We start from the raw sequence: 23234 nt of genomic DNA on the forward strand, positions 1-23234 counted from the left end.
TTAAGGTTCAGGTGACCAATCAGCTTGGATCTGAAGTCATGTCGCCCCAGGAACGGTCAAAGGCGGGTTTGTCGTGTAAGCAGAGTGGGGATGTAAGGCGTTTACTAAACTTGGTCAGCACTTTTTTCAAACAATCAGTTGGTGAAGAGACACGAAATACATATGCGTCACACAAATCACTCGGTCTATGTTAGGGCTGGGATACTGCTCGGGTGCCCAGACTGAGGTATGTGGTTCTCTTAGGGGGCACTTCCCGAGCATTTCACTCAGGGGTCTAATCGAGTTCAGCTAAAGTGAACTTAATTGCTAGCCGGTTCTACGCGACTGTGGACTTTTGTGAGGAAGTACATCTTTATAGTATCTGCTTCAAATAGGAAAAACCAAAGGTGAACTTGTAGGAAACAATAAATTTACGTGAACAAAATCGGGAGAAGGTTCCCAATCTAGAAAGCAAAACTAGATTTGTCGGTAAATATATATTTAATTAATGTGGAGTTAGCGAATCCTATCACAGATCGCAGAACTGTCCAGTTATTTGCACTTGCCGATTACAGATTCTTGATAGTTCATCCTCCAACTGAAATCATGAAACAAGAATATGTACTGTTTTAAAAACTAAGTCGACTTTCAGAGCTGAATTAAACAAAACTGCGATAATGAACGTGTGAATGAAACATTTGCCCAAGACTTTGTAATGAACTCCAGATTTCTAACTTTATGATAATATGTGTGACTTCAGTTATTGCTTGATCCTAGCAAAATCAACATTTTGAACAAAAACCAAATCCAATTTTTAGAAAAGACGAGGACTATACCTCAGTTATAGATTAACTGGTAAAAATGTTGAGATGTTAGGTTTCAATTCAATTTATCTAAATGTATAGTAGGAGTCTGTACTGTGTTACGACACCATATCTGTAAATAAGGGGTTATTGTCAACCTAAATGCATTAGAAATGTAGTAAACGATTATTTTCTAATTATCAGGGAGTATGTAGTTTTAGGGGAATTAGATAATCATTAAGATGATTACTAACAAGTGTCTGACACTGAGTGACAGGGTTGTAATCAAATGAATATTGATTTTCATAGAAATGCAAATATGTCTAATAGTTTAATAGTACGAAATAGATTTAAAGTTACATAACCTAGCATCTCAGGATTAAGATAATTTACGAACACATGATGAAAGTACTGAAATAGATAAAAATGGCAACAGTATGAGTGGATTGCACAAAACTTACAAAGCTAACTAACTTCTTACAATAGTTCTTGAGTTGCGCGAGTTGTGTTGTCTTCTCCTGTTGCTCCATTAGTGCTTTGTCGATCAGTTTCTGTGTTTGACTGCATCTTGTTCTAGCCAGTTCTACTTGACGTCTATAATCCAGAAGTCGATCAGTCAATCGATCTAAGTATCCTATTCTAGTTCGTATCATCATTAATTGGCTTAAAGAACTTTAAATAAACAAAACGTCATAGATTAGTCACATATAGTAGATATTTCATATTCAGACTATAGAGTAGTAACTATTAAAACTACCTTGTAGTCAGCTTATTCAAAGCTTCTTTAACAAGTTCAATCATTCTAGATATGTCATTTGATGTATATGACAGATCGTTTGGAGCATTCTAAAAAAACAAGCAAACATAAACTATGAAAGCATTATGTATATTGATAACAATGAAGAGGCCTGATGCATGTAAGTTCTTATTGAACCTTAGAGTTTCTTGACATATCTTCAATTATAAATTATAGATAATAATGTAATTAAGATATATTTTTGTATGGAGTAGAAGTCTTATGCCATCCAGCATAGTCAAAGAGATCAATATTCAGCTAGTTCGTTTAAACTACTAATATATCCAGATATTATTGACTTCGCAACAACATATGATAATGATGAAGCTTGAGTAATGTCCATCTACATATTTGATCTGTTCTAAATGGCTTATATAACAAATTATCTTAAAAGTAGGGAGTGACTATATATAACATGATTAGCAGACTGACACTGTAAAATACCTCCAAACAATAGACGTAAATCGGAGTTTCGTATACGACTACTTAATACATTTCTATAACTAGCCATTGTTCCGCGAAATAGTAAGGACAATTTGTTGGAAGTGAGCTGATTTCCCAATATCACACAATAAAAATAGCGAGTATAAACTGATTCGAGAAAGATAAATACAAAAAAGCGATATTAGAAAATCTAGCACAAGGCATTAGGTAATAGTAGTGTAACATCCAAACATGTGGACGATAGTTTGGATTCAGTAAAAATTCTAAATAGACTTTTCTTTCCGGTTAAGATTACGTACATATTGATCTACTACGTCAAAGTTTTATTACTGGTGCTCAGACTCAAGTCTTCGTCAATAAGCAAACTATTAGTGTTGATCTTAATAATTGTATTTGATACTTATTTCTTAAAATTAATAAAACAGGTGCATATTTCGTATGCTTTCTATGAGTAATTTCTTAGATAATGATATCACAAATAAACAACAGACTAATCTTATATACAAATGTAACGTTGGCTTGTTAAGACAGTAGGCTAAATGGAATATAGCTATAAACAGTTTCGGTGAAAAAAACCAGGAAGTTTGCTGTATGTTCTATGACCACAATTCAGTTTTATTTGTAGATTACCAAAATTACACGTCGATTACATCAGCGTCTCTGACCCAACTTTCAATAAATTACCTATGTGAGAAACAATGAGATGGTTGTTGTTCTTCAAACAATGCTGCTTGTAGTGCTTTTGAGAAAATAATTAAACCACAAAAGTTTGTGCTAACTCGAATATAATCCAAAGATAAAAAGAAGGGAGAAATTATTTGTACCTGCGATTTATTATCAGGGTATTTGAAGATTGGTTACTATCTGTTTAGAAATACAAAGGTTTCGAAAATTTTGTTATCTTGATCTGTAATGTGGCTTAAGTTAAAGCGAATATGAAAAATGCCTTTAGGTACAAATCTAATGGAAAAGGGCGTGTTTAGCTAGTAAAGTACTCTACAGAAGCAATATTGATGATGAAGTACATCACAGTATCCTACAATATGTAAAGGCGTATTTCTAACTCCAATAAAGGAATAACATATTTCGTACGTTGTATTTAAGATTTTTATAGGACATGATAGAACATTTTAGATGCATTTATCGGGAAGTAATTTGATGTGGGTCAAATTTGAGATTACAAGGAATTCCATCGCAACAAGATTGTAATGATCACTGTACCACACAAACAGAAGACTATTATCATAAAAGTAAATAATAATTTATGCCCTGTGAAATCGCTCCCGAAACATTGGTGGTATATTACTCAAGTCTCTAGAAAGTGCCGACGAACTCACATATTTTGTTCTAGTGAAGTTTCAGGTGAATTTATTTTATACTGCAAAACGAAGAGATATCTTTCAGGAAGTATGAGGAACATTATATAAGTTACAAAATACTTGTATGGAAAACTATAGATATTATGTAAATATAATAAATTTTTGATAACGAGCATTCAATTTAATAACACAACATTTTTCAACCTGTATGATAATATTCTGAATGGTATCACAACCAATACCACCGGAAGGTTTGAACGCATTACATCCTGTTCTACTGAGCTGATGCTCACTTTCATTATCTAATCGTTCGAGTAAATCCTCCTGAAAACGTTGAAGAAACGCATTCAATTCAAGTAGATCATTTAACAGAGCTTGACGTCCATCAACTGAGTCTAAAAGATAACGAGCAGATGCACCAGAAGCAACTATTGGTTTTCTTTCGTTTATTGACGATGGAACATTAGACTGACTGGCAGAATCAACGTTTGGATTATCTGGCGTTCCGGATGAAGAGGTTGACACCATGTTTTCCCTTTCAAATTCAATGTTTTCCACAGACTCTACATCAAAAGGACCGAAATCTATTGCTCCTACTTCGTTTTCATCCCACAAAATCTACATCGAATACAAAATACGTGCTTATTTACGGATAATACATTAAGAAAAAGTCTACAAAGGCCATGAAATTTATCTTAATATTAATACTCCCATTATAAAACAATAATATCTGATTCAGCGATAACTCAAAATGATCTTTATGAAGGCACAGAAGAATAAGCTTATGAGTCAGATAAAGCATAGGAAACTTATGGTCAGTAATTCTAAGCAATTAAATGACATAATCAAACTAGAGAAGATACAAAGAAAACAAGCAATCATCGGAATCTGATGTCAAATAGTTCTAAATAACAGAAATACATTTTCTACACGTTAACAAATAATAATTATAGAAATTCTGTGCTTGTGATCATTTGTACTGCTAGACATGAATCAACGCATATTAATTTTATTGAACCCAGCGATTCACTGTGTTTAGTATTGGATAACTGAGAGTGACTGTTAGGATATAACAAGTTGGAATGAACAGTTAAGGTTTACAGTTGCCGATTAACCGTTCTTAAGTAGACTGACCCCCCAACTGCGCACATTTTTGTCTAAAACTTAGTACATTTACATGGATTTATTTATTCGTGTCTCTTAGCCATACAAGTGGGTACAAGAAGATATTACCTAGGTATTTCATAGTAGACGGAATATTCACTTAAATTCTAAGTTTGCAAGGCGTATTTTCTTTAGAACCATGTGTGATGTCTTTTAAGATTTTATATATTGCATACTTTCTTAGCAAAACGTAATGAACATTTGTTTATCGGAAACATTTATTTCCAAAAGGTTGAATCATTATCTCAGATATTTGGTGAATAAACCTTGCAGTGGATGATTATGCACGACTGTAGAGTTCCTGCCGTGGTATGGTAGTTGGATTCGTTTATTGCGGATACGTAATTGAACTATGCTAACTGGAACATTTGGTTCTTTAGGTCATAACAAGCCAGGGTGGTCGGCCAGGTAATCGATAAGATTAAAATCATAAAATTTAAGCTCCAAGATCGGATTCGTGCACCCAGCTGTTGTGGAGCCAAAAGTGTCTTTCACGGATGGATGACATTTACAGGAACGTCATTATATCATAATGAGAAAGGCCTGGCCACAAAGATAACACACCTTAATCCGTCCAAATAATTTCCTTCACTGCATTTATTTATCTCAATTATCTCGTTAGCCTTGATGAGTGGACTTAGAAAGTTTCTTTGGCTTTTGCTAACTTGGGCAATTTGTGGTGTAGGCAAGATGTTGATCTATAGACTAAAGCGCGAGTAAACTGCAGATTTTGATCACAATTGTTCTCAAGACACTCTTGTACCGTGGGACAGCCGAGTGAGTAATTCTCAGCTTAGGTGCAATGTATTAGGCAGATATGGCGAATCGATTGATGAGGATGTAAACTTTCATAGATTGAGGTGGTTGAAGCATAGGCCTGACCATCGTCTACCAAGATGTATAATTTTAGGTGGAGTAGGAGTGATTTTGGAGAAAGCTAGGAGCATCAAAAACAGGATATAACTTCAGTTCTTAAAATCACCGGTTTCTAAACTGCGAAGTGTGAGCAGATGTACATTCAATTGTTAAATTAGTTGTTATGTTTACATGTGACTAGGAAAATGTTTAATCCCTACAACAGCAAAAACATGTGTACAATATCTCCGCTCGATCCACAAACGTTCTGATAAGTTGGAATTTCGGTTATCAACTATAATAACTGATTTAATCGAGAGTATAACATAGAGCCGTATTTAGTCACCAATAAAAGTAAATAAGAATTGCATCAGTGCTTCCACATATAAACATAAAAAATCCACCCGAGGTATAAATCTTTTCCACCATTTCATATACAGTATCTTAAGACGGCTAGATTTCTGTTTGGTACATAATTAATATTAAATAATCTTGCTTATGATTATTTCCCCAAACAAGTTCGAGTCAGAATGCTAAGCGAAACAAAATAGTTATTTAGAAAAGAGCAAGAACAAAGATTCTAGCAGAATAGCATGAATTCATTTTCGTTTCGTCGGTGCTCGTCAGCTACCTACAACCCATTATGTAATTATAATTTTAAATATCACAGGTTGTAAGCAGCTGACGAGAACCTACGAGATAAAAGTGAATTCATTCTATTCTGCTAGAATCTTTGTTCTTGCTCTTCTCAAAACGATAAAGGGAACTATGAGTATAAAATAGTTATTTAGTCTTGATTCCCTGGGGTTTTTCAAATATGACTTTAATATTTAATATATCTAGAACAAAATATTATGAAGCGACTCTTTCAAATATGAAAAACCATATATTACAGCCCATGTGTACGCTATATAATTTTTTTCGAGATATCATGAAAAGAGTGACAGGTTTCCATTATTTTTGAGCACCCCATTGAAACAGGTTGCCTATAGAAATAGGACTCTCAAAAAGGAATAGTTGATTTCCCTGTGGTAGGCTTGACGATTTGGGGAAATTATTGTGAAATAACTCTGAGGAATGAACTAACCTCGTTTAGTTCAGAAGGAACATTTGAATCTGTAAATACATTTTGACACAATTCCATTGATAACTGGTTAACTTTCATTTTTTCTTGCTGTAAAAGAAAGGGAACAAAATCATCACTTCTTTCAATGTGCTCCGGCTCACATCCATTTTTCCATGTAAACACCATAACATGGCCTGAATCAATTAGTAGTTTTAGGGTGGGACAGCAACCATAAAACTTTTCAGGTTCGTGATAGTCATCCTGAAAACTATACAAAAAAAACACTTCATTATAATTTAGTGCACTATGTGAAATGCTATGTATTTAAACACAGCCAAATCTTAAGAGAAATAATTGGTTAAATGAAAATAAGTAAACAAACGATCGAGAAACAAACTGAAGATATACATTTAGTGCCATTATCTGCTACTTTTAATTAGACTGTGAATAAAGTTTTATTACTGTAACCTTACTACTTAGTAATGATAACCTATGTTTATATAGACGATCGGATATTTTACTTTACGTTTTCATTAAAAAGCATTATTGTTATTTTACTGCTGATTTATCCCAGTTTTTTATATAGAGAGGGAATGTTTACTGTATATCACTACGTCAGATTCTATGATGCTTTGTTTGCCTATGTTTCTGAAACGTATGAAGAATGACCATTTGTTTGCATTTCTATCCTATTGAGTCTTTAGTACTAAACGCTTTATAAAGTTTCTGCAGTATACCTCAGCAGTGCATGTGGAGGAACAATGACCAGAGGTCTCGTGTTCATACTGAACATTGACTGGTACTAAGAAGAGTTAAATGTGTTTATAAATTAAAGTTATGCTTTAGTGGGTGTGTTTACCAATTAAAGCGTTGTTGTAGAATTATTCCTCAGAATCTTACTACGACAGTTAACATAAACGAAGAGCGTTGAAATAAAAATAACTGATTGAACAGTGAGCGATCAGATTAATTAAAAATTCCAAAATGAGCTTAAACCCAACAATCAAAATCTAAAATGGCCCTTTCACTTTGCAATAACAATAATATTTTTGAGAAAATTGACCTATAAGAAGCGTGCTTCATTTTGTTTTGTTGTCATATGATAAATATGATGTGGTACTAAATTAACTCTACGGAAAAAACAGAGATGACCTCAAGCAGTTGTGGTATAGGCTCTAATATAATACACTGGTTTGACACAGTAATAACGGTGTTTCAGATTCTCATAAAATCCTGCTAAGATGACATCTATGTCAGCAGCTATAAAGAAACTTTCCTAGTCGAAAAACACATAGAGCATCAATTTTAACCAACTCCATGGGAAAAGAGAGCACGGAAATGAATTAGACAGTGGTGAGCGATGAATAGAGAAACTGACAAAGTCAAGCAGTGAGCGAAGAGCGACTGGTGCTTATCACAGTAAGCGATGTTAGAAATGTTAACGGTAATATCTCAAAGCAGGACAGTAAAAATTTTGAAAAAGGTACTTCGAGGAAAACTGCAAGTAATTTACAACTAAACCTTACTTAATTATCTAATGGTAACTCAAATGAAGAACTGATGCTAGCGCTTACTAAACTTGAGAAAATTAAGACCAAAAGTGATTACTATTCGGAGAATCTTAAAGGTTTCAATCAGAAATTACTGACATCTAGTATTTAAGAGATCCCTCTCTCTTTAGGAGCAAAATGTGGAAACTTAGACCAATATATTTTTACACGAGGCGCTAGATTATTGGATTTTATTGGATTGTTCAACTGGTTCTTAGTTGATAGTTGTTAAATTGAGATTCATCTGTATTCTTACATATTCAAGCATATCGATGTCGGTAATCCTTCCTAAAATCTGACAGCTGCTCTAATAAAATGATATAAAAAAGTATATGTTCATAAGTCTGTCACACATATCGCTATAAAAGTAACTCAACCTACGCCAAAGTAGCTTTTTAGTCGAACACCCGACGAAGCGCTCTACACACAATGAACAACATATAATTCCAGAAAATATCAAGTTATGCACATTTGTTGTCGTTAAAACTAAGCGATGCAATAGTTTTTAGAACAGCAAGAAAGTGGACGAGAGAATATAATACTTACCCTCCGAGGACAAAGTTTTTGAAGCTAACGTACAGCTGGAGCGCAGTTTTCAGGGAAGTGAGAGAGTGTACAAATTCTGTCAAAAGCATAGGGACTTTCCCAGCCTCCTCCAGAAGACGCAACCTAATGTTTTCTTCCTTGACCTACACAGACATAATTTAAAACTGACATATAATCAGACATACATCAACGTGGAATTCTTTATAAACCTTCTCCAACAGCTCTTCTTTTCTGATGAGATTTAAACTTTGTTCCTTTAGCCTTTGGCGTAAGTCCTCAAAGATAACAAATTACATCGTGCAGGTACCAATAAATTTTTGTGTCTGTCTGAAATGAACATTTTACACCTAGGGACCTGCACAGCAGCTAACTCGTTGATTGAATCTCCTACTTCAGCTGAAGAGATTATACTGCGAAATGGTCCTACCCAAGTATAAGTTGTTTTTCTGAAACAAACTGAGAACTTCTGTCCATGCCTATATCCAATAATTCAAAGAAATTGAGCATACGCGGACTAACGGACTAGAACGTCCGAAGAAGTCAGTTTTGTTGTCTGTCTTGGCTAGGGCTTCTAAAAATTCACGGCATCCTAAGAACAATGCTAAACAAATTTTAAAAGACACGAACATGCAGTCTTACATGGGCTTTCAAAAATCGGGACATTAACTTCAGGGTACTTATTAAAATAGTCGTTGACTTTGCAGTCTATGTCCTTCAGTTTCTTCGGATAGTCCGTCTGTATTATTTTGCGTGACAACAACCAACCTACAAACTAGTTAATAAATATATGAGTGATACTATTAATTCTCGATGACTGAATAAGCAAAGCTGGCAACTGCTGTTGATCAGTGTCCTTCATTTCACAAGTTTAACACGTTTGCAAGTCGATTCGTCCTAGTAACATAAGGGATACAAACAAGATCCAATATCTTAGTGACGAGCTTGTATACACCGATTGGTGATTTTGCGCTGGTTTGTCGTTTCAGCAAGATTACAGGTATTTTATAATGTCAACTTGGAAGTTATTCCAGCCACTCGAATGCATTATTTGCAGTTAGTGGTAGTTATTTCAGTTTCAGTTTGGAAAGACAGGAGGCTTGGTGGCCTGTGTTAGTCCCAGAAATATGGTCTCCCAGTTGACCCGATTTTCTTTTGAAAGTGTCGATAAATAGAGATTCAGTCACTTGTGGAGGTAATTAATTCCATTTGATGATTCGACGGGAAAGTCGATGTGACATCAACTAGTTCCTGTTCGAAGGAATTTTTTGACAATTCAGTTCTCAGATTTTTCTAGTAACCGTGGGTGCATTAAAGTCTCCCACGACTATACATCGACCACTCCGTGACCAAGTATTGAAACTGTCTGGCAAAACCTCACTTGCCTCACAGCTTGAACTGCGGTAGACCAAACCAATCAGCAGCTCTTGTCCCTTGCATTTCAGGCGGCAGCTAACTAATTCAAACGTTCCACTCTCATGAGATACACCGTCGATAACGGTGAATGGCATAGTATTTTTAATGACTAGAGCTGCTTCCTCTTCTTGACGGTTCTGGGTTCTGTCGGCTCTTACCAGAGTAATCAATCAAGTTGCATACTGTCTGTTGGATGCGTCAGCTAAGTTTCTATAACTGCAATTATATCTGGCTTGGTAGAGTCAATCTGTACACCTAGTAGCGACCGCTTATTAAGCGAGCTTTGGGCATTAGTGTTACAAATTCGAAGCCTATTTAAATGGCTTTGCACTACACCCATAGTGGCTTCGGTATCATTATCTCCAGAAGCCTCACAACACGAAAATTTATAATTTTTAGGTCCTTTTCATTGAGTGCTTTCAACTTTAGGCACCATAGTATCTAAATACCAGTAGCTATCACACCATCAAGCGGCTGATTAGTTGGTTACATTGTAAAAATGATCAAGAAAAAATTCTAACGTCGAGGAAAGACTAGTGGTTGTTTCTCTCATTATCAAATTTTGCTGGTGAGTTCATTCTTTATGAGGCTTAAAGAGCTTCACTTAGGTCCTTTTGGCTTCTGAAGTTTATACATATCATATGAAAACGTTTAGTTGTCATAAAATGTGATGAATGAGGACTCTAAAACAAACCATTTGTAATTGTTTACCAAGTCTTAGTCAATGCGGTAGCCAATAAAAGTGTTGCATATAGTATCGGTGAGCTTTCTTCGAACCACCACCCACCAGCTCAAGCACCTGTGGACCAACATGATGTTTGGTTCATGAGTGTACGTTGGTGATGTTCGGGTGGAACCTTTAATGACTTAACGCGGATTCGTGAGGACCATTTAATCGATGGTCTCTGAAACGTTAATAAAACATTTTCTGCAACACCTAAATCCGTATTTACCTACAATGGAGGTGACTTACCTTCCGCTACACTTTCGCTCATATACGGGCGTCATAGGTATGCTGGAGTTCTACCCAGCCTAAGCATTGTGTTACCGATATTTCCTTTCATTTTACCTACGCATTGCCTCCTATCACCAACCGTGACTGAAGTATGTGCAAACTGGGCTCCCATAATCGCGTATTTGGTTGTACCTGTGTTAGATGGACTGGGTACACTTACAAAGATTGGCAAGGCCGCGTTTGTTGAATTTTTACGTTCCTCTTTCCTCAGTTCCATATTATGTGGGTGCCATATCGTCACATAGACAGTAGACCCAACTACCGCAAGAATTACATTTGAATGCTTAGTCAGTGGTTTAAGCTATCAACGAACCCGTCTTGCCAGATTTGTCTTTCGAAATAATGCTTAGTGCATTCGGCCCACAAGCATCAATCTACAGACACAAGCTGACCTGTCTTTCTTTGAAACCATACTTAGTTCCTTAGATGTTCACAGCTGGCAGCAACAGAAAATACTAACGTTCACATGATGATAAGCCGGAACCTATATTCAAATCACTTTGAACTCATCTATAAAATTCGATATTGGTGACATAAAACGAATAACACAAACAAATGAACATAAACTCAATAAAGTAGATAACTGGTGTAAAATTTGAAATTTTGAATTTACTATGGAGAAGTGCAGGTGGCTTTGAATCTGAGACTTATCTATTAAAACGAAACCCATATTCAATAGGAATCCGTTGCCGAAACCAGTATGTGAGAGTGAATTACTCTGAAAACTTAAACGTTTATGAACACATTTCCACGGCAGCATGTTAAATGTGCAAATTACCACATATCATCCTTTGTACCTTGATTCAACAAAAATGCATAGCGTTATTTACCACATATGAATAGGATTGACCGTTTAATGTAACTCATTATTTCCTAATATATTCCTATCTGATGTATGAAGGGTGGAATGGATAAAACGGCGTCTCTTCAGTTAAATGGAGAAAATTTATCTTGTAGTTGACTATATCTGCAGATGCCATACCCTATGAATTTAGCCCATTTGGAAAACAAGACTTAGATTCTGTGTGACTACTTACATCAAGCTACTACATAAACCAGCTTCTCATATACTATGATTCTTATTTTAAATAAATATATATATAATCCCTTTGTAATAAAGTATCTTTAGTTCAAATCTATGTACTCATGTGGAATAACCTGCTCTGGGAAATTCGCATGGTAGATGAATTGCATTGTAAGTCTACTTAGAGTTCTTAGATGCACTGGCTTTCTAGTACGAATGAAGACATTAAAGCTCTACGTGGATATTATTCAATGATATTCAGGTTGCTCTTTTGTGCTTGGCACTTCTTATGTTCGTAATTTTGATGTTTACATAGCTTCTGCACTAAGATAATTTATTAAATGTTAATTCAGGCTCTTCGTATACGATGGAGGAGTGCGTACTTGATGGAAAATTGGATAATCAAGATAATATGACAGGTTACTATAATTATCAAGTTATTAGCGTTTCTAAGCACTCCATGTTTATTCATTAGTTTGTGGATATAGCGGGTGATATTCCAGCTTTTTATATCAGCTAAAACACCATTATTCAGACCCATTCGACCTTGATAACAACCCATATGAATTTTACCTACTAAATGAATATGCCTTATTTACTGATTCAGCGCCATCGAATCAAAGCTTTATACCTTCAGTGCTCCAATTATTTTTTCAACCTGATGTTCAGAAAATAAAAGTTTCATGCCTATATCTCGCAAGATGTATTAGATAGTAGGTGGATCAGTATGATGATTAGAAGCATTTGAATTATAGAACCAACTGGGGATCCTAGAAATACTGCAATAAAACAAGAAGTACTGGATAAGCACTAAAGAATGTACTATATTTGGAATTCGAAATCAAGCGCACAACAAGTAAAAAGGTATCATTAGTCCATACAAACACCACATCCGTCACAGCTTAAATTGGAGTCTCGGTGTTTGTAGTCGATTGTACGTCTTCTTCTTAAGTTCATCCCGTGTCTATCCGACAATGTATTGGGTAAGGACTGTGTATTATCTAGAATGTACACATTAGCACTAGAATTAACAACTGAAATTGGAAGACTCACCTGTTTCCTGGAATTGCATTTGATCAGCATGTCGGTTGTCTGTACTGAAGTCATCGATATCTAGATTTCGCACCACAGATTTCCCGACATTCTTCGGCACAGTCCCCGTGGATGGTGGAAGATCATTTCCACGATAATATTGCTATGCCCTGGTAAGAATAATGAATGTTAATTTTTGGGATCCGTTTGTGGACCAATACTAAACGTATATTTTACCGTATAATTATTAATTAACCAAACTATTCTTATCGAATAAACGTTAAATATTTCTATGGAAGTCGATTGACTAACTTATCGATTGAATGTTTAAAAATACTTCCATGGCAATATCGATTATATACATCTGACTGATATGTATACGTTTTGAATTGTGTTTGTGTGATCGCTCGTTTCTGGCTGTTTGCAGAATATACTTTCCCATTCCAAGCTTGGACTTCTCCCTCTCGTTAGCAGGGCTGGGACGCATCACATAGCTACCTTACTGGTCTTTGGTCATTGAGTCTTTGTTCTCGTTAAAATTAAGTGAACTCGTGATAGCTTCAACCCTAGCAAATATTTAACTTCTGCAGACTTCAAAGATCTCATATTCGACCGAGGAATTCTTCCTTTCAATAGCTTTGATGGAGTCTCCTTCGTCACTGAGTGTCTGGCATTTCTATATTGCAGTAGAATGGTATCTACTCCGCTCTCCAGCTCATTAAATGTTGAGGCGGCTATAGAATCAATAGTAGTCTTTAATGTCCTGACAAAATTTTCTGCCTGACCATTAGAACACGGATGTCTGGGAGCAGTAAACAGATGTTTGCACCCTATACCATTCAAACAGGTAGTGACTGCATCTGCAGCAAAATGAAAGTCATTATCAGTCACTGATACAATGGGAACCTCTTCTCGACCAAACATCTTTCTTAATGCTTGAATTGTGGAGTAAGAGTTCGATGAGGTTTAGTTAAAAACTTCAGGTAACTTTGAAAAAGAATCAATGACTACAAGCGCATAGTATTTGTCAATAAACGGACCACAGTATTCTGCGTGAATTCTCTGCCAGGCCTCAGACGATACTGGACATGGAGTCCACTTCGAAGGCTGATTTTTCAACCGATGACATTTTTCACAATTGTTTGGTGTACGACACATACCCGCATCTATCTCTGGCCACCAACATGTAAGCCTTCCCAAGGACTTCATTTTTTCAACACCTTAATGACCAGTATGAAGATCTTCAGGGACAGATTTACGCAGTGAAGAAGGAATAACAATACTGTCATTTAAATACAAATTACCATAAAGAGTAGTGGATAGCTCATCCCGCTTTGAAAAATAGGAAATCTGCGTTTCAGAATAGCATTCCAAACTTTCTGTATAGCATTCAGTATACATCCAAAGTATTTACAAGTTTTTCTAATGAGATCTGAACTTCTCACAGTGTGAAGTGTTAACAAGTCTATTTTGTAATGATTGTTGAGAAATGTAGTCAACGTGTTGAATTTGTTTGGCACTCCTGTGCTGAACCGTATAGTCAGAGGCACTCAAAGAAATACTTTATCGTCGAACCATAACAGCTGAGGAACGCGCTCAGGATTTTTCAAGATGATAAACAAACTTTAAAGCTTCATGATCAGCAAGAATAGTGAATTTCTTTCCGAATAAGTATTTGTGAAGTCTTTTAACAGCCCAAAGCACATCTAATGCTTCTCGCTGAGTTTGTGAATAACCTGCGATGGGCCAGACAATATATTAGCAGTCACAACATCCTCGTATGGGCAGTCTGTGTCCAGTAATGCCCAATATTGATACTTTTGTTGTGTGGCATGGAGTCGCGGTTGACTGTGATCACCACTACATGAAGAAAACGTGCCAGTTAACCGATTAGATTTTCCGTAAGCCAAATATCAGAAGGTAGTTGATGGCTGTAGTCGAAATGTATTTGTTGGCGATCTCGTGATATCGAGAGAATACTGAGATGGTGGCGAAGGAGTACAAGTGGTACTACTGAGCGAAACCAAATTCGTACAAGGTCACAAGCAACGGAGGAATGTATGTTCAAAGTACAGTCAAACAAACAAGTACAGTATAACAACCTCTGGTACAATTGGTTGTAATAATAATTGTTTCCATTACATCAACCGCGTTCTCTTGACAAAAGCAGGTCACTACATTTCAGTGGGTTGTAGGGCCAGTGAAATGTCACTGAGCCCTAGCCAAATCATCCGGCAGTTGGATCACTGAATGTCGAACAGATCGTCGCTCCCTGCCAAGGTCATGTACAAAAAACGCGCATTAGTTAATTGTATGTCATGGACTGGCCCATGCGGCAGTGGTCTTACTTTCGCTTGTATCTACTTTAACTAATATATTTCTGTAATAACGTCCTTTGTGTTGTACAGTCTTCAAAGCATCTATAGTACCTTGTTACGTCAATGGGGGTAGTCCACGTAAGGTGCTGACCACGAGGTGTGACTTCGACGTTAGTTGGTTCGTCACACTATTCACGTCTAACTCGAGTAGGCCTCCAATCATTTCGACATAGATCATCTACGTTGGTGATCTACACTGGTGAGCAAGACTTCGAATAACGCAACGTATCAGTATGATCTTTATTATTGCATTCTATACTTATTCTTTTTCATTTTTATCATCGCCTATGTTAATCTATCACTGTGAACTTTCGTTGCTTCATGTCAATGTTGATTAGTATTTAAACTTAGATACTTAGTTCAATCGACAGAACTAACCAATCAACTACGATTACAATCGGCTATCGTGGTTCTTTAACAAGCATTAGCAGCATGTAAATGCTCCTGTGTAATATGTCTGTTAAAATATAAACCACTCGTGAGTATAGCCACAAGGCAACACGAACGCACATCTGTTTGTAACTTATCCACTGGTATAAATAAGACAAGATTAACTATCGACTATAAATTCATCTTTCTGCTTAACCACTATCCACTAGAATGTTTTGCTTTTTTTTACCACTGTCTGCCTAATTTCCAATTGCTGAGTTCCATGGCCAAACAGAGGATACGAATGCTATAAATTTACGGTGAGTTTGAACTATAAATTTCCTGCGATCTTAGATCTCGTTTAGACTGTTCGTCAGGTAATGCTATGTATTCGGCTTAAATTAATTCTGGACTTATACCGATTCAATCTACAATGCTGTGTTAATCGAAAAATTTAATCAACAGTACCTCGTACATAATCCAGATTCAAACTACTGCCTACTTCATATCTTCATTACTTAGAGGCAAGAGTAACCCAGGCGAGTTTCATAATTTCATTAGATTATTTCGTACTATATTTATGATGCGTGATAACATTTCGTAGTTGCTTTCACGTAAACCAGTCATATATTCTGTCACTGCCGTCAAGTTTTAGTCGAAATCATGTACATTTATGACTCGTTAGTCGACATACTGTGGTAAAACATATTGCATGTACACGAGCACGCTTAGTCCATGTCCCAAGTACACATGTTGTCGTATTTAATATGTCACTTAACGCTAGGTAATAAGCTCTTTGCATCAGCCTTTTACGAAATGGCCACGTTACCTGGACCCTCTAAACCTTAGTTACATTGGTGGTTACCATTTTAATTAATGTTTATTATACCCCTTGTATTTGCTATTAATTCACACGGTAAATCATGGCTCGACTTCCTTATTACACGACAGTCATTTTAATTCTATTTTCGGTTTATTTACATGCGATACGGGTTTGGAAAATATCTAAACGTCCTCGAAAATTCTCCACGAACCCAACCATAGTTTTCGTATATGTTTTTATTCACACATCCAACTGTTACGCTAACTATACCTAAACGAACGTTCAGTGCAACTGTCAGTATACGTAAGAACGATGTTATTTAGACTTGACATTGTAACACATCTGAACTATTGTAGTTGTTCTACTTCGATGTCGTACTTCATTTTATGAAGTATTGTTTCCTCGTGGCTGTTATTTAACAGATGATTCCGGTACATCAATCGGCTGTTCAACTACTCGACGATTTACAACCTGTCCAGTTCAATTGGTGGTCTGACGACAATATCATTCGCGCGAATCATCAGTTTATGCAGTCGAGCGAATCTCCTGCAAACTGAAAATGATATTGTCGCCTCTATCCCAACACTGACAGCGTTTTTCACGGGTATAATTGACATGAGTCCAGAGTGACACTCTTGGTTTCTTATGTTCTTTTCGATATTTTTCTGTTCACTAACCGAACAAACACGCAGCATCCACCGTTTATCATCTTTTAGAGACTTCATCGTGCCACCTTTGCTGTCGATTTGTAGCCTTCAACCCTTACTGACTGTAACAGCAGTCATCGACTTTTCAAACTCTGACTACAAGTTGGTCAATAGCTTTGCACAACGAAATCACGACCACTCTTCACGGTTATACTTCTGTACTTACGGTTAGTCTGTTAGATATAGATATAACTAGAATTCGACACTAATTAATAGCTGTCAACGACACTGTCCGACTTACAACTTTAAACTAATGACAGTACAAACATCGACATCGATTGATAATACACTTATCCTACTATCGCTATAGCATCATTACTCTTGCGGCAGACTTAACGTTTGTCATCGGAGGAACTGAATTACTTGTCAAGGCTATATATTTCAGCGCGACTTGATAGAACAATAAAACGTTTTGTTCTTTTCATTATTTCTATGGTTAATCAATTTACGTTTAAGCAACGTTCTACTAACATATTATGACTCGTTGTTTCCCGACCAGTTTCTGCCGCCCCCTTTCCATTTGTTTTACAGATAAGCAATACCTGGAGGATTTATAATATTCGTCTGGCACTCTCCGGCGCGCGACTGCTCCCAACATGTTTGGTACCGATTCAAACGGCCGCTGAATCTGGTGGGGGAGTATTGTAGGGCCAGTGAAATGTCACTGAGCCCTAGCCAAATCATCCGGCAGTTGGATCACTGAATGTCGAACAGATCGTCGCTCCCTGCCAAGGTCATGTACAAAAAACGCGCATTAGTTAATTGTATGTCATAGACTGGCCCATGCGGCAGTGGTCTTACTTTGGCTTGTATCTACTTTAACTAATATATTTCTGTAATAACGTCCTTTGTGTTGTACAGTCTTCAAAGCATCTATAGTACCTTGTTACGTCAATGGGGGTAGTCCACGTAAGGTGCTGACCACGAGGTGTGACTTCGACGTTAGTTGGTTCGTCACACTATTCACGTCTAACTCGAGTAGGCCTCCAATCATTTCGACATAGATCATCTACGTTGGTGATCTACAGGGTCTTACCACAACGTTGCGATCTAAAGATTTCAAGTTCATGAATGAAATAATGGACTCTATACTGCCTGTGTCCACAATAAAGTCATGACATAAACCAAGCGATGTATATAATCGCTTTTGAATATGACCATTACCTTTCAAAATGGTAGACAAAGATAAATGATCACTAGGGACATCTGAATTATTGAGATCTAAATTATAAGATTTAATACTACTTGAAGCAAAATTAACAGTAGTTTTGCATACTGACTAGATGTGTTCTATCTTACCACATTTAAAACATTTAGCGTTAAGAAATGCACATGAATTACGAGAATGAAACTTTCCACATGATAAACATTTACCAAACTTGATCTCACCTTTGTGATTTGCTTTGTTATTCCATGTTGAAACACCTTTCATATTTACTGGAGAATAGGAATCACTGTTAAACGAACGCAAGTCTGATTGACCCTGAGATTGTATTTCATCATGACAACTAAGCAAAGTATTAGAAATTTTCGTCGACTGGATATCAAGTTCATTCACTACTTTGTAGTCAATACGTGCAGTTCTAACGCCTTGGAAGGAACAGTTCGGCATTCTTAACAGCTCTTTTTACAGATTGGTATGTTGATTCCCGCAATTAATCGATCCCTCAGCTGCTCATGTAGCTGATCACCAAAATTGTATTTGGCGGCATGTAATTGCAATTCAATGATGAGTTCTCCGACCGTTTGGTTGTTCTAACAAATCATATTGTGGAATTTTTCGCTCACGACATTTAACACAGATGCAATTTACATTATTTATTGTTAGTTCCTTAAGTGGCTCATAAGGAAGTGAGATAGGATTTTCTGGATATGCAAAAGTTTTCGGGAAACTGTAGGCTTCTTTGCTGGTGAATGCAAGGAAATGTGCTACAATTTGGTCACTCTTAACAACCTTCAAATTTCAAACCTTTCCGGATAATGCTCAGAAGTTGAATGAATATCTAATTCATCCATCGCATGGTCTATTGCGATGCCAATGTGATAATTAGAAGTATTTGCTTCATTGTACAAACTAGAAAATACAGAAATAAAGTAATTTAACCGAGAAGTACTAGATGAGCATGTATTGTAATTAGAATTCGAAATCAAGCAATAATCAAGTACAGATGAATGGTTATTTCATACAAATACCACATAAGTACATTCTAGACCATCGAGGGTTTACATCCAACAGACAGTCGGTCAGAAATACGACACAGTTGACCATAGAAAGTCGGATTTTCGTGTTGGCTGTGACGGATTTTGGCTTAGTAGATGCATTTAGAAAGACTTTAATTTCTATTCCCAAAGAAGCAGTGGACTTACGATGTAGGAAAGCTCCACTGCTACACTATCCCAAAACTGTACCGACATGATTTTATATTTTAAGGAACGAGCCGATTACGTATCAATTCATCAACCATATTTATAACGCTGCCTGTTGTATCCTCGGAGGTCGTCAACCCTAACAGCTAATAAATGCGCTTCTAGAATCTTGAAAGCAAAAGTTCGGCATTCTTAACAGCTCTCTTTCCCAAATTTAATCGATTTATCAGTCCACATGAAGTTGATCACCAAAATTACATTTGGCAGCTTGTTTCTACAATTCAAGGATGAATTCCCCAACGTTTTGGCAATTTTGACGAATCATCTTATGAAATTTCGCCCTTTCACAGCATTCAAAACTAGTGCACTTTACATGATTCAATAATAGCACATTAAGAGTTGCATAACGAAGTGAGATCGATTTTTCTGGATATGCCAAGTTTGTTAATAAGATGTATGCTTCTTTGCCAATGAATAACAAGAAGTGTACCACGATTTTAACACCCCTAACATCTTTCTTGGTCATGCTCCAGATATCAGAACTGTCCAAAAATCCTCAAAGCATTCAAAAGTTGATTGAACAACTAAGTGTCCCATTTCATAATCCATCTCGAAGCCAATATGATGATTAGAAGTACTTCAATTACAGAACAAATTAGTAATCCCAGAAATAACGCAATTAGAACAAGAAGTACTAGATGAGCACTGAAGATGCCACAGGTATTCAGAGTTTGACAACGCTTTAACCAGTAAAACCTTCTAATATGAATCGTACCCACCAAGTAAAATCAGAAGACAGAAGCAAGGAGGTTCGAGGATATATTTGATAGGCTATCAATATGTCGAGAATCGTTTGATCTAATCTGGCTAGCGATTGCAGGGGATGTTGAGCACGGCGTTCCCACTCGTGATCTTGTGCGGATGCATGACCGCGCTCCTTCACCTAGGTGAGTCCATTGAAACTAATGTGATCAGCATCTAATGTTGGAAACTTACAGAGCAATTTATTTTAGGGATTTATTCACCGCTACAGGGCTTTTATACCGATAGAAATCTTGCGCGACTCCCTTTAGCTGAGTGTATTTTGGAGTTTGTGGCCGAGGAAGTGATGAAAATAGCTGTGTCTTCCTTCCATGCAGTTGCGTATAACCTCCCCGACCACACACTCATATAAGTTAAGCGATATTTGCCTTAGAGCATGCAGTATGCTGAACGTTAACTGCAAAGTCATCAGCCTTAGAAAAAGGTCAGACAGATCAACATACTCCCTCATTCATATCCTTTGATTTGCCATTAGTCCTTACCATCTCTTAACAACATATAATCTGACCAGTCTCTTATAGCTCATACTATTAGTTATCTCCATAGCAGTGTGATATACTAAATGGATGTCTAACCCATAATACAAGTGCTTTAGCCATCTGATTTGCTTGTAACATGGAACTAGTAGAGATAGTATTCCAACTATGGGCTTTGATTAAAACAATATTCATACTTACCACAAACGTAAGAGGGCTTGACATCACAAAAGGAGAGAGGGTAGCGTTACTGACCAGAAAACGTGATGATGGGGAGATAACTCCAATCCACCCATGTCTGTAGGGCAGAACATTTTGTTTAATTGCGGCTCCTTATGGTCTAGAGGAATGTCACGAACCAATGGTATTGATGCTGATTTATTATGCTAAATACCTCTTTAAAACATGTTTAGAATGCTGAACGAAGCCTGCTCAAGACCGTATAAAATCCACAAAAAGGGCTCAAATAGCTTTGACAAAAAAGGTAGACAGCCATTTGTGTATCAGAATACTGTTTTCAGCACTTTATTTTATAACTACACATACTTTCAGCTTCTTTCTGAACCACCTTCATTTATACAGTTCTTTATCCACTCATACCTAGTTTGCACGTATTTTCTTTAACATATTGGAACTCTCGCTTAATAAGTACCTTAACAACAGACAACTAAACGGAGTACTTACTTACGCCTGTTACTCCTCGTGATGGAGCATAGGCCACTCACCAGCATTCTCCATCCAAACCTGTCCTGGGCAATCCTTTCCAGCTCCTTCCAGTTGTAATTCATCTTTTTCATACCTGCTTCTATTATCCGACGTAATGTGTTCTTTGGCCTTCCTCTTTTTCGCTTCCCTTCAGGATTCCAAGTTAGGGCTTGCCTCGTGATTCAGTTTGACGGTTTGCGTAATGTATGTCCTATCCATCTCCATCGTCTTTTCCTGATTTCTTCTTCAGCTGGAAGCTGGTTTGTTCTCTCCCACAGAAGGCTGTTGCTGATGGTATCCGGCCAATGGATGTTGAGTATCTTGCGTAGACAGCTATTTATAAATACTTGTACATGTTTGATGATTGTGGTTGTTGTAGTTCTCCAAGTTTCAGCTCCGTACAGTAGAACTGACTGCCTTGACGTTCGTATCGAAGATTCTCACCTTGATATTGGTTGAAAGTTGTTTCGAGTTCCATATGTTCTTCAGTTGTAGGAATGCGACCCTTGCTTTGCCGATCCTCGCCTTTACGTCTGCATCGGATCCTCCTTGTTCATCGACGATGCTTCCTAGGTATGTGAAGGATTCTACATCTTCCAGAGTTTCGCCATCAAGTGTGATTGGATTGCTGTTCTCCGCTTTGAATTTGAGGACCTTGGTTTTCCCCTTGTGTATACTGAGGCCTACTGATGCAGAGACTGCTGCTACACTGGCTACCTTAACAACAGACAACTAAACTGAGTAGTCATACCTTAACTATTCCTTCATGAACATTGTCTGTTCTGCTTCTTGTCCTTTCTTTTCCTTGAACCCTTTTTTCAACCCCTTTGAGACATGCCACCGAAAACAGATATGGAATGGGTGAATTCGCCCTGCACCATCATCAAAGCCTCAGATATTCCAGAGGGATAAAAGGTTGTGGTTTCTAGAAGTCCTCAACTTCACACGCATCCATTCTCGACCATCAGCTGAACGTTGCAACGCAACCTTCACAAAGCGCGCCAACTGTGGTACTGTAGCGGTAAATAAATCCCTAAAATAAATTGCTCTGTAAGTTTCCAACATTAGATGCTGATCACATTAGTTTCAATGGACTCACCTAGGTGAAGGAGCGCGGTCATGCATCCGCACAAGATCACGAGTGGGAACGCCGTGCTCAACATCCCCTGCAATCGCTAGCCAGATTAGATCAAACGATTCTCGACATATTGATAGCCTATCAAATATATCCTCGAACCTCCTTGCTTCTGTCTTCTGATTTTACTTGGTGGGTACGATTCATATTAGAAGGTTTTACTGGTTAAAGCGTTGTCAAACTCTGAATACCTGTGGCATCTTAAGTGGTGAACCCGACGTGAACTTGTACACCAAATCGTAAACTATGAGTCTGCTCCTTTTTAGGATTCTGCAAATCATTGCCTTATTTTAATTTTTTATACATTGTGATATTTTTTCGTGTTTCTGGATATATATATATATATTTTTCCCCTCGTTCATTCTCGTACTTCATATTTCATCATGGCTGAGCAGACACCCAATGTGCTTAATCTTAGGTCTTTGTCCGCACCTTCGTTCCAACTG

General features: G+C 37.1%; 2 protein-coding genes across 3 annotated transcripts; both read right to left on the minus strand.

Moving 5' to 3' along the window:
- Positions 1 to 461: 461 nt before the first annotated feature.
- On the minus strand, positions 462 to 9424 carry MYO10_1 (Unconventional myosin-X). Of its 2 annotated transcripts, none has more exons than XM_051213369.1 (12): positions 9321 to 9424; positions 9162 to 9287; positions 9032 to 9123; positions 8950 to 8998; positions 8708 to 8918; positions 8523 to 8665; positions 6588 to 6694; positions 6448 to 6534; positions 3546 to 3959; positions 1540 to 1628; positions 1244 to 1454; positions 462 to 577 (listed from the first exon to the last, which is right to left on the minus strand). In XM_051213369.1, exons 7-12 carry the CDS (start codon positions 6615 to 6617, stop codon positions 509 to 511), a joined length of 900 nt encoding a protein of 299 aa, XP_051069341.1. In that variant the 5' UTR covers positions 6618 to 6694; positions 8523 to 8665; positions 8708 to 8918; positions 8950 to 8998; positions 9032 to 9123; positions 9162 to 9287; positions 9321 to 9424; the 3' UTR covers positions 462 to 508. The 2 variants fall into 2 exon arrangements, with proteins under 2 accessions (XP_051069341.1, XP_051069342.1); XM_051213368.1 differs by having other exon boundaries at positions 468 to 577; positions 6448 to 6694; positions 8708 to 8797; positions 8830 to 8918.
- Positions 9425 to 12780: 3356 nt separating this feature from the next.
- On the minus strand, positions 12781 to 21943 carry MS3_00000088 (uncharacterized protein). Its single transcript, XM_051207997.1, has 5 exons — positions 21495 to 21943; positions 21150 to 21459; positions 18673 to 19357; positions 13028 to 13176; positions 12781 to 12975 (listed from the first exon to the last, which is right to left on the minus strand). The coding sequence occupies exons 3-4, from the start codon at positions 18893 to 18895 to the stop codon at positions 13088 to 13090; spliced, it is 312 nt and encodes a 103-aa protein (XP_051069343.1). The 5' UTR covers positions 18896 to 19357; positions 21150 to 21459; positions 21495 to 21943; the 3' UTR covers positions 12781 to 12975; positions 13028 to 13087.
- Positions 21944 to 23234: the final 1291 nt, after the last annotated feature.

This window comes from Schistosoma haematobium, chromosome 3 (assembly GCF_000699445.3).
Source record: "Schistosoma haematobium chromosome 3, whole genome shotgun sequence".
NCBI lineage: Eukaryota > Metazoa > Platyhelminthes > Trematoda > Strigeidida > Schistosomatidae > Schistosoma > Schistosoma haematobium.